We start from the raw sequence: 18137 nt of genomic DNA on the forward strand, positions 1-18137 counted from the left end.
ATAATTATAGGGATTGCTCATTTTATTCTCAATTTATTTTCACACTTTTGAAGTGATTTTTTTTATCTTGGTGTCAAATTAAGACAAACAAAAATATTATTTAGACATTCAAATTTAACACTTTTACTTATACTTAATATTAAAATCTTGTATGTTTATGTTGATTTGATACACAACAAAAACTATTATAACCAAATATCATAATAAGTATGAAATTTAAGTATACAAATAATATTTTCATAAAATAAATTACAACACATTTTCAAGAATTAGAACCATAATATGGTCTAATTTGTATTCCTTGTTGTGCCCTTATATTTTATTTTTTGATAAGGTTTGACTTTGGTCCGACTAATTGCTCCAGGGTGGATAGATTTTATGGCCGAATGATTTTTTCTATTTTAGACTTTTTTTTTTACTCAAATATTATTTTATTACGAATTAATCTAAAAAAAATTACACTTTGAAACGGATTAAAATATGATAAACTTGACAAAAGAATAATTAATGTTGTTAATGTCCATGGTTGCATAAACGAATAGGCCATGTGTTGGAAGAGTTGCAATTAGTTACTATAGTAATTAAGAAGGTCCAATTGGTTATATATATGAAAGGGGGTTAAAGTGCCAAAAAATAAAAATGTTAGTTGAAGGGGTAGATAGATGGAGTTTCGTCGTTAATTTATCCATTCTTTCTGGACCAACAAGAAAGTCATCACACGACTCTCTCTCTCTCTCTCTCTCTCTCTCCGGGCTTCCAACTAAGACCAGAAAGTGCATGACCTATTCTGTTTCATATGTATATGTAATGTTCTCCCGAACTTGTGGCGAGATCTGAGGAATAAGCTTTGGCTTTCAGCAAGATGATGCGCCGTTTGAGCTTCTACGAGAGGTTTTCTCGAGCTTTCCAGGACCATCCTTCCCTGGTCAAGCTGCTTGTTGTCTTCACCGTCAGGTACTGCTCTATTCATTTCCTCTGTTTTCCTGTTTCACTGTATTTTTCTTTTTTCTTCTTTTTATGTCGGAATTTTCTGCAATGGAGGTCCTGTGTTCTGCTGAATTGAGATTTGATCTAGATGTTGTAGCTGTGGCCTCCTTGATTTTGGTCTCTTATGCTTTTCTGGATTTGGTTGTCCGTGGTAGTGTCTTGAGTGGAATAATTCTGATTATAACTAGTGGCTGTTTATTGAAGTTCCGCCGGATTTATGTAGGTGATATTTGAAATTGAAGGTTTTGACTGCTCGAATCTAGAAGTTTTTGTGATGAGTTGTTTTGGAAATGGATTTGGAATGATAGATCTATAATTGGAGTTCGAGAACGAAGGGAAAGATTCTAATATTTATTTATATATCACCTCAAATTATGGCTTCATGTAAATCCATTTTTCTGTTGCTGCTGCTTTTCCTATGGCACATAGGTAGTATAGCCCGTGCTCAACTGCTTTGGGGGATCATCTGTCCGATGTAAAATACGAACACAGATCTGTGCAATGATGGTTTCAGAAGTTAAAACACCAGGAATGTTGTGGTAGGGAAGGCTCCTAATACTCTGAATTTGAGTCAGCTTGTGCAATCCAGAACTTTCGGGCAAATTTAACCATTTTCATGTCCTAACTAATGTGTCCCCTGGTGGTCTTGGCTAATTCATAACTTGGTTGGACTTTTTTTTTTGGTGCAATGCAAATTACATGAAATGAGTCATGAGAAGATTTGAACTCATAACCTCATGCTTACCATGAGGGGTGGATCACCACCTGAGCCACCGTTGGGGACAACTCGGTTGGCCTTTGGAACAAATTGAATTTTTTAGCTTCATATGAGGAGTTTGCTTAGTTTACATTTTCACTGCATTCACAAGGGAGTTTCTATCAGAGCAGCTTAGCACTGAAGAGAGCATATATGTGTTTGTGTGGGTGTGTGTAAAGAAGACATGAAAGGAGAACGAAATAAACAGAGGCCATATTAAAGTTGAGTTATTGTTTAGTTAATTCTCTAAGGTACTTTCGACCTATGCATCAATTGTGATGTGCAGTAACTTAATGTGAATAGAAAGTAAATGGCATAGTTGATTTTCCATCATTGTTAATGTTCGTGGAGACGTAGAACCTGGAGTAGCTTATTTGGACTCAAGGTGCTACTAAAGTTGATTGCAGAACAATCAAGCAGTATAACTTGAAATAAAAGCCTTCTCACACTTCTTCCCCTGTTTCAATTAATTTATCTTTCTCTCAGCCAACGGTCCATGCTTTAGTTAAAATTATGGTTCAACTGGTGGTAACCAGGCATGCAGCCAGTCCTAATGCTATTCTTGGTAAAAGTGTTGAAAGGGATCAAATATACCGAAACCATGGCAAATGAGATGTGTATCCAGCCAAAATCAATATTGCTTGAAACATTCATAAGACTAAAGATGCTTATTGGAGATTAAGAAAATTCAGGATGGTCTGCTCAACAATTTTATGGTATATGTAGAAGAAATGTATTTGGTACTTTTTCTTCCCTGTTTATCAATCTATATTTTGCTCAGATGTTTAGTTGAATTCGCCTAGGCAGCCAGTTTCTAGATTCTCCATTTGAATATTGAACATAATTTCAATGACTTGGAAAGAGGTTGCCAGTTTACCGAAGGAAGATGTCTCTTTTATTTTCTGTTTTTGTTTTGTGATTGTCTAACCCCTCACCTACATGTTATTTGCAGTGGTGGGGGTGTTGTGGCGTATTCTGAATCAAAATCATATGATGGCATGGGCATAGTTAATTCATCTGAGGCTGAAGGCAAGAAAAAGCGAGTGGTAGTACTTGGAACTGGTTGGGCTGGAACAAGTTTTCTGAAGAATCTGAAAAATCCATCCTACGATGTTCAGGTGATATCACCTCGTAATTATTTTGCATTCACTCCTCTATTACCTAGCGTTACGTGTGGAACAGTGGAAGCTCGCAGCATTGTGGAGCCAATTCGCAATATCATTAGAAAGGTAAAGAAATTAGATTATCCATTACATGAAATTGAATTATGTCTTCTGTTTTTTTTTTCTTTTTCATTCTTCTTTTGCTTTCTTGCATTAGATGTCCCACTCAAATATTGTTATGAATAAATCCTAATTATTCTCGTTATTTTTCATACAAAGTCATAATTCATGGCAATGTTAACATGTTTACTTGGCATGTCTCCTTGGATCTGTGAAAGCTTGAGCTTGGAGGATCATGGGTTGTTGATTCGTAATAAATAGAGATTAACATTGTTGTGTTAGTTTCTTTATTTTAATCTGTTTTTTATTTTTTAAAATTTCTTTTATTCTAACAAAATGGGGATTGTTTTTATAATATTAATTAGATTATAAGAAAAAACACTAGTTACAATAAGTTTTATCTATCAGTTATCTATAATTAATCTTTTCGTAAAGTATTGAAGCTCAAACTTTGCTGAATGATGTTGAATATTGCTGTTACTTTTGAGTAATTGAGATTATTCTTATTTGTCTCGAATCACTTTTGGAGATTTTCTAAGAGTTTTTAGAGTCAGTTAGCCTTACGATCTGCATCATCGTAGTTCTTCAAGTTTTTGGAATAGCAGCACATCAACATACAATAGTAAGAGGCTGTTTGGCTTATACCTTTTTCAGCAGCTTAAAAGTTGTTGAGCTTTTAAGTTGTGTAAAGTTTAAAAATTGAGTAACATTTAAACTGATAACGTGTTTAGATAAATGTATTTTTAATCTATTAGTTAATAGTTATGTGTTTGGTTTGAAATAGTTGATAAGTTATTAAAACTTACAAAAATACAAAAATAAACATGTTGAATAATTCAACTAAAATCCATAAAAATACTAAATTTTAATGAAGATGTTAACTATATTAATTCAATATATATATATATATATAGTGAACGGACGAGGCGATGGGGGTGGTGGCAATAGCAAGAGGAGATGGCGATGGAGACAACAGAGGAAAAGATGAAGGTGACGGTGATAGATTAGGCCAATGGATAACAATGATGTAGGCAAATAGAGATGGGTCTGGCGATGGCGGACAACGGCGATGGGTTTAGCTGGAGACAGTGCCTGTAAATAGAGGCTGGAGGCGGCGGCTAGAGATGGGTTTGGGGATAGCGACGACAGTGAAGGTCAAGGATGAAGATGGGGGTATGGTTGGAAAAGTTGATAACGATTAAGCTTATTTGGAAAAATTAGGGAATCGATTTTTGGAAAAGTTACTGGAAGAGCTTTTAAGCTTGATAACGTTTAAGTTCATGAAACATATCAAACACTTAAACATTCGTTAAAATAAGTAAGATAAGAATATATGAAAAAAACAAGATAATAAATTACATGATTTTAACTTCTTTTCAAGGATTATTAGATAAGTTTAACAAATATGTTGAAAATGACAAACATTCGGAATACTTTTCATAAGTGATATTTTTCATCTCATATCTTAATTAACAAATATTATCTAAAAAAATAAGTTTGACAGTTTATAAACTAAGGTAGTATTTGTTAAAATAAGTAAAATAATATTGCATCAAAATAATTTATTTGTAATATTCAAGATAACTTATCTGAAAATATGAGATAAATTTATCAAGAAAGTCTTAAAATAAATTTAATAAATATAATAAAAAATATTTTTATTCGATATATTTTTTATATTTTATTTTATTTGTATTTTAATTAACCAACATTATCTAAATGAATAACTTATAAATGAATAACTTATTTATAAGTGGTCAAATGGCAAGCCAAACACCCCCTGAACAAAAATACTCTTCCCGAAGTAGTCATCACCGTCGGCAACCTTGCAGAGCCTCCCCGGCGAGTTTAAACCATAGGTGAATGTCCCGCCGGAAGCATCGTAACTTACGATCGTTGGCCATATCTGGTGAGTCGCCGCCCTAGGAGTTTCACCTAGGTCTAGCTCTTTCGCCGCTATTGAAGATAATCGAAACCAGCAACAATGATGGTGTCGGAATCCTCAACTAGCAATGTCAAAAAAACCCTAGCTGTAGAAGCCACCACCGTCGGGATCCTTTGTCGACCCTCACTAGAGAGTTTAAATCCTAGGCGATTGTCTCACCGGAAGCATCACCGCTTCCGATCATCAGAAGCATCGGCCCAGTCGCTGCCATCAACGGCGACCAGTCGCCGTTGGAGACTGCTGCGAGTTCTAGCTGTGATCTTGTCGGAAACGGCCGCACCTTCATTGCTCCCTCTTGCTACTGCACTGTAAGTCTAACCCTAACCCAAGTCCTCAACCCAAACCCACACCCGATTTGAAGGTCCATTACCCATTGACCTGACCCATTTAACAAAAAACTCCAAAACCCACGACCAAATTACCCATTGACCCGAGTCCTACTGTTCCCAAACCCAACAACCCACAAGCCCTTATCCAGCCCAATCCAAATACCTGCAGGCTTCATTCCCTTTTACACCATCAACCTAACTTACACTTTGCTCTAGAAAGGTATATTCTTTATTTTGAAATTTTGATTAATATTTATTTATTGAATATCTTTAGTAAATTATTTTATGTCCATTTTATATTCTTTCATAGCCAACAAAAAAAAAAAAAAAAAGAGACGATAGAAACCCAAAAAAAAGAATTCCTTCTCCTATTTGTTTCATTTTGAGCATTATTTTTTGTTATTGATAATGTCATTTAATTTAAATTTCTTAGTCCTATTTGTACATCCTAGTAGGTTTCTTGTCTACTTTTAAGTTGCAATTTGAGTCCTGTAGCCATTCACTTAACCTAATGCATCACTCCTTAGCCTTCTCTTGCTACTATTTGTTTACTTGCCCATGGCCCCCAACAAACATGAACAACTTTCTTCCGCTACACCAACTGATCTTCTATCATTGCACAATTCCAAAATCCATTGAAACTAGAATGAACTATCTCAAGAATCTTTCGAATACAATGGGAACACTTACTGAACAGATGATACAAGTCCTCAAAATACTAGGTAAGCCAAAGATAGGAGATGATTTTGTAGAGTCTCTCCCATTTTAATGATTCTGTACATGGTGCACTGAAATGCCTTGGGGATACACATTGCTTCCAACAAGATTCCTCACTCATATAAGACATTGCCTCCTTTTGAACCTAGGCAATCCCATCATAGCCATACACATTTTGAAGCACCTAGGTATACCATTGGCTTCTAAATTTTGAAGAACCTATAGGTGGCAATCTTAGAATCAACGCATTATGAAAGGAATCTAAAAAGAGAATATAGGCAATCACCTTCGCCCTATAGGAATAGACAGGAAGATAATAGAGAAAAAAAAAGGAATGTGAAAGTGGATGTTCTGAAGTATGATGGTAGGTTAGACCCTAATGTGTTTTTAGATTGGTTAGATGAAATGGAAGATTACTTCAGTTGGTAAAAGATGACTAATATTGAGAGAGTTCGTTTTGCCAAAATGTAATGGACTGGTTTTGCAAAGAAATATTGCTAAAATGTTCAACGTGATTTTGAGAGATTAGGTGAGCCTCCCATCATCCAATGGGCCATCATGAAGCAAAGTTAAAGAGAAATACCTACTCTCTTTCCATAAGGGTCAGTTATAACAACAAACCTAAAACAATCATATTTAAGTGTAATTGAATACTTGACTCAATTTGAAAATCTTCTCATTTGATTTGATTTAAATGAGGATTCTTTCTTTACAATGCAAAGGTTTATAAATAGATTGAGGATGGATATCTAGAAAGAGATTATGTTGCACTGTCCTGAGACGGTAGAGGAAGCCTATCATAAAGTCTTGTAGACAAAAAAATACCTTAAAAGTCCTCTTGTTTGTCGAGTGCCCACGCAATTATCTAACTCTCATTCATTAAGGTCTTTTCCTCCACCTTCCCTAGAGATACTAATGTTGGTAAGGCAGTCTCTTATTCAACCTCTAGGGATAGCTTTGCTAGGAATTGAAATTTTCCTTCCAATAATTCCCAACCTAGTACTTCTCGTCCTCATAACCCTTCCATTCAATGCCACCACTGTCATAAGAAGGGTCACATAATGGCTCGTTGTTTTGAGTGTGCCTTGACACTATATTTTACTGATCAACTTGAGGATGAAGATGGAATGGTTAATCCACTAGATTTTTTTGGGGTAGAGGAAGAGGTTGGTGACGATCTTGATTTGGTAGAATAGGTTAGTGAGGTGTGTATTGACTAAGAATGTCCAAGATGATGAATGGAAACACACTAGTATTTTTCAGATATGTTTTAGGAATGGTAGAGAACTTGCATACTAGTTATTGCTGGGGGTTGTATCATGAACGTAAGTCTGCAATTACTCGACTCGGCCTTAAGTTAGAACCACATCCAAAACCATTTAAAGTTGCATTGGCGAATACCACAACTTTAATAGTCACCTGGAGATGTTTTGTTCCTATTCAATTGGGTGATTTTAAAGATGACATTTTCTGTGATTTTTACCTATGGATGTTGCCCATATCCTTTTAGGTTGCCCTTGGCTTTGTGACACGAGTGTAGTTCATTGTGGTAGAGAAAATACCTGTGTCTTTAACTACTAGGGTAAGAAACTCACATTGATCCCTGCTAAACCTTTTAGCAGAGGCATTATGACCATGTCCAAGCAAGCACCACCGGTCCCTAGTAAAAAGTACATTCATTTGATATCTCCTAAGACATTTGATAAAGAGTGTCAAGAAAGTGGATACGGGTTAGCCATCATAACTAAGGAGTCTATTTTGAGTTCCTCTGAGAGTTGGACTTTCCATCTAGGATGAGGCCGCTGTTAGAAAAATTTATTTGTATCATATTCCCAATGAGCTCCCTAGTGACCTGCCACCTATGAGGGATATCTAGCATGCCATTGATCTAGTTCCTGGGTCTCAATTACCTACTTTTCCCCATTATAGGATGAACCCATAAGAATGAGCAAAATTGAATAGGCAAGTGGAAGACCTTTTTGACTAAAGGATTTGTTCACCATAACCTTAGTCCTTGTGCTGTACTTGCCCTTTTAGCCCCAGAGAAAGATGGATCTCGGAGATTGTGTGTGGATAGTAGAGCCATTAATAAAATCTCCATCAAGTACAAATTTCCCATTTTGAGATTGGAAGATATGTTGATTGGTTCTAATTGGTTTTCCAAGATAGGCTTGCATAGTGGGTATCATCAGATTCGAATCTTGCCTGGAGATTAGTGAAAAACTGCCTTTAAGACTCAGGATGTACTTTATGAATGGTTAGTTATGCCCTTTGGCTTGTCTAATGCTTGTAGTACCTTCATGAGATGGAACAAGTACTCAAACCTTTCATAGGAAAATTCTTGGTTGTCTACTTTGATGACATGTTTCTTTAGCAAGCCCTAAGATGAGCATATGAACCACCTTAAACTAGTTTTCCCAACTCTTAGGGTTGCCAAATTGTATCTTAACTTTAATAAGTGTTCCTTTCTACAACTTCAAGTGCGCTTCTTAGGCTTCATTATCTTTGCCCAAGGTGTAGCCATTAACCTTGAAAAAGTTTTGAGCAATTAGAGTGTGGCCTGAATGTAGGACAATGTCAGAGATTCATAGTTTCCACGGCCTAGCTACTTTTTATAGGAAATTCATTAAGGGATTTAGTACTATCATGGCTCTAATTATAGATTGTTTTGAAGAAAGGAGAGTTTTTATGGCCTAGTTCAGTAGATGAAGCCTTTAAGGAAATCAAAGAAAGGATGGCCAAAACACCTGTCTTAGATATTATTAAAGTTTTTGAGGTTGCTTGTGATGCATCTGGCATTGGTATTGGAGGTGTTCTTAGCCAAGAGGGTCATCGAATAACATTCTCTAGTGAGAAACTCAATAAAGCTAAATAGAAATATTCCATTTACGAGAAAGAGTTCTATGTTGTTGTACAATTTCTTTGCTATTTGAGGCACTATCTATTGCCACAAGAATTTATTATATATTCCGATCATTAGGCCTTACAATCTCGAAATAAGTCAAACTATAGGTATGCTAAGTGGCTAGAATTCCTTAGTGAGCACGCCTTTGTTCTTAAGCTTTATTCTAGGGTAGATAACAAAGTAGCTAATGCCCTTAGTTGGAAAGTTAGTCTTCTTCAAGTGATGAGTAAAGAGGTTATTGGTTTTGATAAGGTGAATGACCCTCACCCTAATTGCCTTGATTTTGGCTCTATTTGCCTTGAGGTTAGTCAAGGTAATCATCTCCCCCTTGTTGATTTTGTCATTCATGATGGTTATCTTTTTAAAGGAACTAAGTTGTGCATTCCGCAAAATTTCATTTAGAGACTTTCTCATATGGGAAATGCATACAGGGGGATTTGCTGGTCATTTTGGAAGAGATAAGACTATTGCTCTTGTTGAGGATAGAATTTTTTGGCCGTCTTTGAAAAGGAATGTCTCTAGGATTGTTTCATAGTGTTGCACATGTCAACTGCTTAAAACTATGAAGAACAACATGAGTTTTGTATACTCCTCTTTCTATCCCACATACTTCTTAGTAAGATGTGAGTATGGATTTCATTTTAGGTTTACCCAAGACTGTTAGGGGACATGACTCAATTCTAGTAGTAGTGGATAGGTTTTCTAAGATGGCACATTATCCTCTTTGGGACAAGTTTGAAATTCATTTTTTCCTTTCATCGCCAAACTAATGGACAACTTGAAGTTGTGAATCCTAGTTTGCAAGACTTGCTTAGGTGTCTCGTAGGAGAGAAGTTTGGTAATTGGGATTTGGTTTTGCCAACTACTGTATTTATCTATAACCACTTTGTTAATAGGTCCATTAATAAAAGTTCTTTTTTAGATTGTTTATGGTTACTCCCCTTGCACCCCTATTGATCTTGTATCCTTACTGCCATAAGCCCAAATTCCTAAGCTTGTTGGAAATTTTGCCCAACACGTCCATGACCTACATGCTGAGAGTAGAAGGAAAATTGCAATGAATAATGTTAACTATAAACTTGCTACTAATGTACATCGTAGGGCTTGGGAATTTAACAAAGGTGACTATGTCACGGTTCGTATTCACCTTGAGCACTTCCCTAAACATTCCTTTAAGAAACTACATGCTCGAGCTAGGGTTCGAAAACTTGAACTTAATGCTTGTTTACTCAACTTACATAATAATATGAATATTAGTCATGTTTCCAATGTGGAAGATTTAACTCCTTACTGAGGCACATTTGAGCCCCCTCTCTTGCCTACTAATGCTCTTGCAGGTTAACAGGTTGTATCCCACACATATCGCAACAAAAAGATGCGATTGATGTTGTGTTTAGTGATAAGATTGTGGCTTCTTCTCGTGGTGGTTATCGCCTTTTCTTGTCAAATAGAAAGATCGACTAGATTTAGATAACACTTGGATTATTGAAGAAGTATTTCGAGTTTTAGATCTTGAGCTCTTGGAGTGGTATTTACAATCTAACTTGTTATAGTCGAGTTTTTTTCAACTGGGGGAGAATGACGAAGATCATAGAAAGAAATATTTTGGGAAACAATATCTTAGGCCATAAAAGTAGAAATTAATATTGTTTTATTAGTCTTTTTATTTTAATTTCTTTTCTAGTTTCTTTTAATTTTTTTATTTTCCTAGAATCCTAATTAGATTGGGATTACTTTTATAATTCTTAATTAGACTATATGAAGGAATCCTAATTAGAATATGTTTTTATCTATTAGTTGTCTATAAATAATTTTTTAGTGAAGTATTGAAGGACAAACTTTGGTGAAGAATATTGAATATTGCTGTTGCTTTCAAGTAATTGGAATTATTCTTGTTTCTTTGGTTTGAGTTCTGCATTAGGTGTTTAGGCCCCTAGAGATGATTTCATTCCTATTTTTGGGGAAGCACCTTTTTGTGCTCATGGTCTTTGGTCAAATCACTTTTCTAGCATAATTAACACTTTGACACCTAGGTGGTTATGTTCAATTAGAATTTGTAACTAATGAGTCCTCTCCATTATTCATCTTGCAGAAAGAAGTGGATATTCGTTACTCGGAGGCAGAATGTATAAAAATTGATGCACAAAATAAAAAGGTTTATTGCCGATCAAATCAAGGTACGAATTTGAACGGGGATGAGGAATTTGTTGTTGACTATGATTACCTTGTTATAGCCATGGGAGCACGTGCTAATACGTTCAATACTCCTGGTGTTGTGGAGAACTGCCATTTCTTGAAGGTAAATTCTTTGGAAATTTTATTACCTTGTAACTTGGAAATTTCCTAGTAAAGTACCACCCCTTCTCCTGTAGCATTTTAGAATATACTTGAAGACAGGACAAAGTTATTACTTGACAATGTCAGGAGGACTCCTAGAAGAACTATCAATTTAGCTTACTTTGTCTACATACATGCCTTGAAATAGATGCTGCCTTTATGTAGATGATGCTGATGTAGTTTATGAACTAAACAGTGAATGAAATGATTTTTTTTGGTATTTTGGTGAACCAAACCAACTCAGTTCATAATGTATGTGAGTTACTGCTAATGTTTCTGGAAGAGTGTACATCTTGCAGGAAGTTGAAGATGCCCAGAAGATACGCAGGTCTGTCATTGACTGTTTTGAAAGGGCCAGCTTACCTACCCTTAATGATGAAGATAGGAAGAAAATTCTTCAGTTTGTCATTGTTGGTGGAGGCCCAACTGGTGTTGAATTTGCTGCAGAACTTCACGATTTTGTTAATGAAGATATAGTAAAATTATACCCTAAGGTCAAAGATTTGGTGAAAATAACACTGCTTGAGGCTGGAGATCATATTCTGAACATGTAAGGATTTTTTTTGTTGCTTTTTTTGTGAATTTTTCTGCTCCAGAATTATTTGGGAATAAAGATGAGAGATATTTTTCTGAAGTCATAAATGGATTTAACATTTGCAAACACCCTGAAAGATTAAAGGTAAAATTTGTAAGATGATGACGTAAGTTTTGGACTAAAGTTTGCCTACAGTTTGCAAATACCCTGAAAGATTAATGGCAAATAATTTGTTCAACAGATGATATGGATCCATTTCTTTAGACCATATACAAACTTGGCTCTAAAATTATGAGCACAAATATCCATTCCATTCACGTGGCTAGATGCCTGCATTCATTTAATAATCTATGTGCAGATTCCAATTCCCCTTTCCCTACTAGAGTTAAAATATGTAATTTCATTTGTGGGCATTGCCAATATTCCATTCTTATATTCCTTGTTCTTAAACTGCTGAACTTGTTGGTCTTCAGGTTTGACAAAAGAATTACAGCTTTCGCAGAAGAAAAATTCCAAAGGAATGGCATTGATGTGAAGACAGGGTCAATGGTTGTAAAGGTGTCTGATAAAGAAATTTCCACCAAAGAAAGAAGTGGAGAAACCTCTTCCATGCCATATGGAATGGTTGTCTGGTCAACTGGCATTGGGACTCGTCCAGTTGTAATGGACTTTATGAAGCAAATTGGCCAGGTGCATTTCCTCAGTACCAGTCAACTTGTCTAATGGTTTAACTTTTTTATTGATTTGTATTTATGTTTGCTATTAGTAATTTGGCTTGTTGATGCTTTCTTTGTTTTTGCTGAGAAAAATCTGCTTTCTGGCTATCAGACAAACAGGCGTGCACTAGCAACCGATGAATGGCTCCGTGTGGAGGGATGTGATAATGTATATGCACTAGGAGACTGTGCCACAATTAATCAACGCAAAGTCATGGTACCTGTTCTCTTTAACTTTAGTCATCTCATATTTTAGTTCTTGACCTGTACGGACAACCATTCTCTCAACTAAAATTCTTTAGACCAGTGTATAATCTCAATCTATGCAATTAGACCTTAATTTTCTTTGCAGATGGGAGTTTGAGGCCGTTGTTTTAAAATCACTTCTGTTTCAATGCTGTGTTCTCCCTAAATTAGCTTGTGTATGATAGTATGTCATTGAGGAAAGTATATGCATGCCACATCCAACTCTTTAGTCGATCTCAATCTTTAGATGGGAGTTTGAGGCCATTTATTACATTTCTGGAAGAGTGTACATCTCAATATGAATTGTAGTTGCCTTACCCCTTGCGTACTGAACATCTGGTGTCAGATGAAGAATCTTGCCTTACCCCTTGTTCTTTCTTGTTTTATGTTTTTAACTCCCCTGTAGCTGGAAGCTAGGTTTGATGTTGTTGAGCTAATAAACTAATTTGGAATAATCTAATAACTTTGTGAAAATTTTTGTTTCATATTGATCAATGCCACTCGTAATCATTCCATTATTGCCATTAACGAAAATAATGGCTAATCTCGGGGCCTCATGATCTGTTTTAGTGAAATCTTCCATTCACATGCAAATGTGCAATGTTGGAAGGGAGCTTCTTTTTTTTTATTTTTTATTTTTTATAAATACAGGGGTGGATATGTGGATAAAGGTAAAGTTGTCAAAATAGATGTTATTAGTACACTGATGCAGTTTTTCAATAATTAGAGTATTTGACGTGATCTTGGAAGGGAGTTCGTTGTTTGCAAAGAGCATTGCATTTCTTAGTTTCCCTTTTTCTATTGCTGTACGCACAGTTCATACTTGGATGATATTGCAGTTCGAGTGTAGCATAATTTTGTTCTTCTTGACAGATTAATTAAGTTTGAATCTACCATTTGCTAATGTTTTGCCGCTTCATGGAACTCTACTTCAGGAAGATATTTCCGTGATATTCAGCAAAGCAGACAAGGACAACTCTGGAACGCTGACGGTTACAGAATTCCAAGAAGTGATTGATGACATCTGCCAAAGATACCCTCAAGTTGAACTTTATCTAAAGAATAAACAGATGGGCAGTATTGCAGATCTATTACAGGAACCTAAAGGAGATGTTCCGAAAGGAGCCATTGAATTGAATATTGAAGAATTCAAAAGAGCTGTGTTGCATGTTGACTCCCAAATGAAAAATCTTCCAGCTACTGCCCAGGTTTGTTTCATGCTGGACTCTCATTGATGATTGACATCTTAATTTAAGGACACTGGACAGATGTGCCCGTGTGTTGCTCAGCATGCTTTTTTTGGACGACAATTTTCAGGTTGCAGCTCAGCAGGGTGCCTACCTGGCTAAGTGCTTTAACCGTATGGAAGAGGCTGAGAAAAATCCGGAAGGCCCTCTCCGGTTTAGGGGAGAAGGTCGCCATCGTTTTCGTCCCTTCAGGTATAAGTTTAACTTCAACCAGGAGCTTCCTCTCTCCCCACCTAATAACACCCACAACTGGTGTAGCTATACTTAAGGCTTTAGCACAGCCTTGTATTCATTCTTTATCTGGAGACGGCAACTGCCAAGGGGATGCCGGAATCTAGAACAAGATTGCATACTGTCATTAATTTCATATGTTCACAATTTTACTTTGATCTGCAAGTCACTAACTGGTGCCTTGTAATGGATGCACTTGCTCATAAGGTACAAGCATTTGGGACAATTTGCTCCACTGGGTGGAGAACAAACTGCTGCGCAGCTTCCCGGGGACTGGGTCTCAATTGGCCATAGCTCCCAGTGGCTATGGTATTCTGTGTATGCAAGGTAATCTCTCATCTTTCTTTCGCAGTTAGAGCTTAAATAATGATATACTGAGCCCGATGGGGGAGGCAGATGGGCCAAAAGACAGAAATGCCAACAATCATTACCAAGACTGAAAATTTTCTGTTAAGTCGGGCAACATAAAATTTGCCCGATGGGAACAAATTGGAGGGGGAGATTATGTTGTCTGACGTGAGCAATATAACAACGCTCTTAGGACTCAATTATCATTATTCAGAAATTAATATTGATGGAGAGGTGTCCGACGTGAGCAACATAACAACGCTCTTAGGACTCAATTATCATTATTCAGAAATTAATATTGATGGAGAGGTATACTAACAGTGGCTATAATTCTTCTCAGCAAGCAAGTAAGCTGGCGTACAAGGGCCTTGGTTGTAACCGACTGGACCAGGCGTTTTGTGTTCGGCAGGGACTCAAGTCGCATATGATCAAAGGCAGCTAATTCCCGCAGTTGGCCTTTTAGTTTCTCTATGTTTTTTAACCCTGCCAAGTGCCAAATTTTGTTTTCCTTTCTTTGGTTGGTTGCCCGGTTCCCGAGAATTTATAAACATTCATATTGAGATGTAATAAATCTGTTGTAAGCTCTTTGTTGGTGCATATGAACTTTGTTTTCTTTTATATATTTTTTTAGGAACGGTATATCTGAACTTTGTTGATAATTTCTGTATCAAAATTATTTATGAAAATGGTTTCGTTTACTATTTCTCATGTTATTTGTCAATATGTCGGTAAACGTTCCAAAATCTTTGTTTTTGCTGTACAACAAAAAAAAATTGTTCGTGCTGCTGTTAATAAACAATTTTAAAAATTTGGTCAAATATTACAAAACATGCATACAAATGTTTTTAAAGAGGTACTTTTCTCCTTCGTCACCTTACGACTGAAGAGGCTATTCTGTCTGACTCTATCCCCTATCTCATCTAGCTTCTTGTGACTGAAAATTCAAATGTCATTTTATATATTGATAGTTAAAACTTTTACAAAGTAGTTTAAATTGGTGGTTTTACGGAATGAAACGATAAATATATACCCTTTGCATCGTGTTTAACGATTATAGTGATTATTAAAATTAATGTGATTTGACATATTAGATATTTCACCTTGTAAGATTACCAATTTGAACTAATCTGTAAGACTGCATTTATCATTATTCTAACGATCCCTTTTGTTGGATGAGAAAACAAAATCTCAGTAATAATATACAAAATTGTAAAGGGCTTATATACTAGTTGAGGTTGCAATTACATTATCAGTATCAATGGCAATGGAGAGAGTATGGATAGGTCACCCGTATTCATCTGTTTTTGTACCTACATCTCTATTCTTACCTTCCTACTTGGACTTGTTCCTTCAAACTAATTCATTTAATCCTTAATTCTCATAGTCATACGTGTAGGATAATAGGTACTCACATAACATATATATATATATATATATCATTCAAACAAATTCATATTTATAGTAATTTGATAATAAAGGAATCTCACATTAGTGCAAATAAAAGCTAAAAAAGCTAAAATTCAATAATTGCAATATTTTAAATTGTTTCAATACATTAAATAATAATAATAAAAAAATACTACCTTAGTTTGTTGTAGCAAGGGTGAGAGGCAAGAGAGATCACATCTAAATTAAGTTTCAAGTTTATAAAAATAAGTTTGATTTGTTTTTTTTTTTCAATATATGAACTATAATTAGATAAAATAATACATAAATAATTTATCAGAATAAAGTATAGGTATGGGACCTTATTCCTACCCTTACTTGTACTTAACACATGTTTTAAACATCTTCTTTTTACCTTTTCTATAAGTATTTTTTGATACATAAGATACAATACTTATTATCATTCTTGTCTCCAGTCTTCCTAACAAAAAGAATATTGAGTAATATTATTCTCAGGACACATGTTAAGTGGTTGAGATATGATAAGTTAAAATTCGTACTAATAGGTCGTGAGTTCGATTCCTTACCTTGTGTAGTGAGACAAAACTACCACTTGCAATTTACTCTCTCTATTGAAATTGAGGGCACGAGTGATAGGGGACCGCGCAAAGACGGTAATCTCAAAAATATTGGGTAATATTACTACAAAATAAGATAAATTGCAACTAAGTTTTATGTAGTTTTATAGTTTATTTTTTTTGTTCAAACAATTTATTAAGAGATATTTTTAAATGTCGGTGGTTTAAAAATATTTCCTAAAATCCTTGTGATTTAATTTTTTTACAGGAACATCTCGGACAAAAACATTTTTAAAACAATGGAAGGTTCTCAAAGCAAAAAAATAAAATAAAATAAATCATGAAAATATTTATAGATATTTTTAAATTATATATATATTTTAAAAATAGTACCTAAACCACATACGTACTTCACAATTTACTTTAAAAAACAATAATATAAAGGGTGTGGCTATGGTGGGTATATTTGTGCATGGAGCCAGGCAGGTCCGATGGGCTTCCTGGGGCAAGGCTTCCACTAGAAGCCCGTTTGGATGGAATTGATTATATAAATTTTTAATTTTTAATAATTTATATCTATATAATTATATCTTCTGTAAGATTATTATAATATAGGGCAAAAAAAAAAAAAAAAATCATCTACTTAACAGTTTAAAAAACTTACAAAATTATCACGTTTGTACCGCATACAGAGAGGCTCTACCTCTACGCCATCCAATTTATTATGGTCACATGATTAAAATTAATTAATTAATCACAATTAAACAATAATTTTGCAGCTTAGGTTCCTAGATTTTGGAGGGTAGGGTAGCTCAAATGCCATATACATATAGCGTTAGGTGCCTTACATAAAGGGGCCTTTGAAATAGAAGAAAAGTTCACCGCTTTCACCGCTCCTTTTTATTCACTCAACTCAACCACCTAAGCTATAGATTATCCTTTACCATGCTTTTCATGCAACCCCCTTAATGAGCACTATCACATCACATGAATGTCACTGTTGCTTCGACTGTGCCATCCACAAGAAGATATCCAATTCATTAGGTATGGAAGATGTCAAAATTAGTTAAATACTTGTATCATTTTATTTTCTTATATAGAAAGGCAAAAAAACATCTTATTGTAGTACATAAGAGATTACTTTATATTTACATTATTAGTTTTTCACTTAATATTTGGTGAGAAAGTCTCTAACTTCTAGTGAAAAAACAAAAAAATGTCCCTAAAAAGGGTAAAGATTTGGGTCTAAGTCCCAAATTCAAATGGAAGGCTTTGTGCTTTGACGACAAAGCCTTCCATTTGAATTTGGGACTTAGACCCAAATTAATGATTGGAGTCAAACCCAAGCCCAATCTCGGGCCATATCATCGATCGACTAGGTTGATCTACGAATTGTAAATCCAATCATTAATTCACGTGACTCAATTCTAATCGTACACTAAATCGACATCCAATCAATCATGTGACACAATCACAATCCTTCATCATCTCCCCTTAGTGCCCTTATAGCCCTTGTATAGGAGCACAATTTTATATGAATCAAGTACATCATCAATTGTGTGTATTGATTATATTATTATTGTATTATTTAATGTTGAGTCTAGTAATTGACTTAAGGATCAAAAGATTCACTAAAAGATCAAATCGCAG

General features: G+C 35.2%; 1 protein-coding gene across 1 annotated transcript; it reads left to right on the forward strand.

Annotated features, from left to right (window-relative positions):
* Positions 1-682: 682 nt before the first annotated feature.
* Positions 683-15236, forward strand: LOC127795381 (external alternative NAD(P)H-ubiquinone oxidoreductase B2, mitochondrial-like). The gene is made up of 10 exons (XM_052327026.1): positions 683-954; positions 2697-2973; positions 10956-11162; positions 11500-11750; positions 12209-12425; positions 12564-12668; positions 13633-13905; positions 14015-14136; positions 14383-14502; positions 14864-15236. Exons 1-10 carry the CDS (start codon positions 863-865, stop codon positions 14949-14951), a joined length of 1752 nt encoding a protein of 583 aa, XP_052182986.1. The 5' UTR covers positions 683-862; the 3' UTR covers positions 14952-15236.
* The last annotated feature ends 2901 nt before the right edge of the window (positions 15237-18137 follow it).

The sequence above is a fragment of the Diospyros lotus genome, chromosome 2 (genome assembly GCF_014633365.1).
Source record: "Diospyros lotus cultivar Yz01 chromosome 2, ASM1463336v1, whole genome shotgun sequence".
NCBI classification, from domain to species: domain Eukaryota; kingdom Viridiplantae; phylum Streptophyta; class Magnoliopsida; order Ericales; family Ebenaceae; genus Diospyros; species Diospyros lotus.

Coding starts and splice junctions, on each gene's coding strand:
- LOC127795381 (XM_052327026.1), top strand. CDS start 863: ATGATGCGCCGTTTGAGCTTCTACGAGAGGTTTTCTCGAGCTTTCCAG. Junction 11,163..11,499: donor AGAACTGCCATTTCTTGAAG/GTAAATTCTTTG, acceptor TACATCTTGCAG/GAAGTTGAAGATGCCCAGAA. Junction 14,137..14,382: donor CATCGTTTTCGTCCCTTCAG/GTATAAGTTTAA, acceptor CTTGCTCATAAG/GTACAAGCATTTGGGACAAT.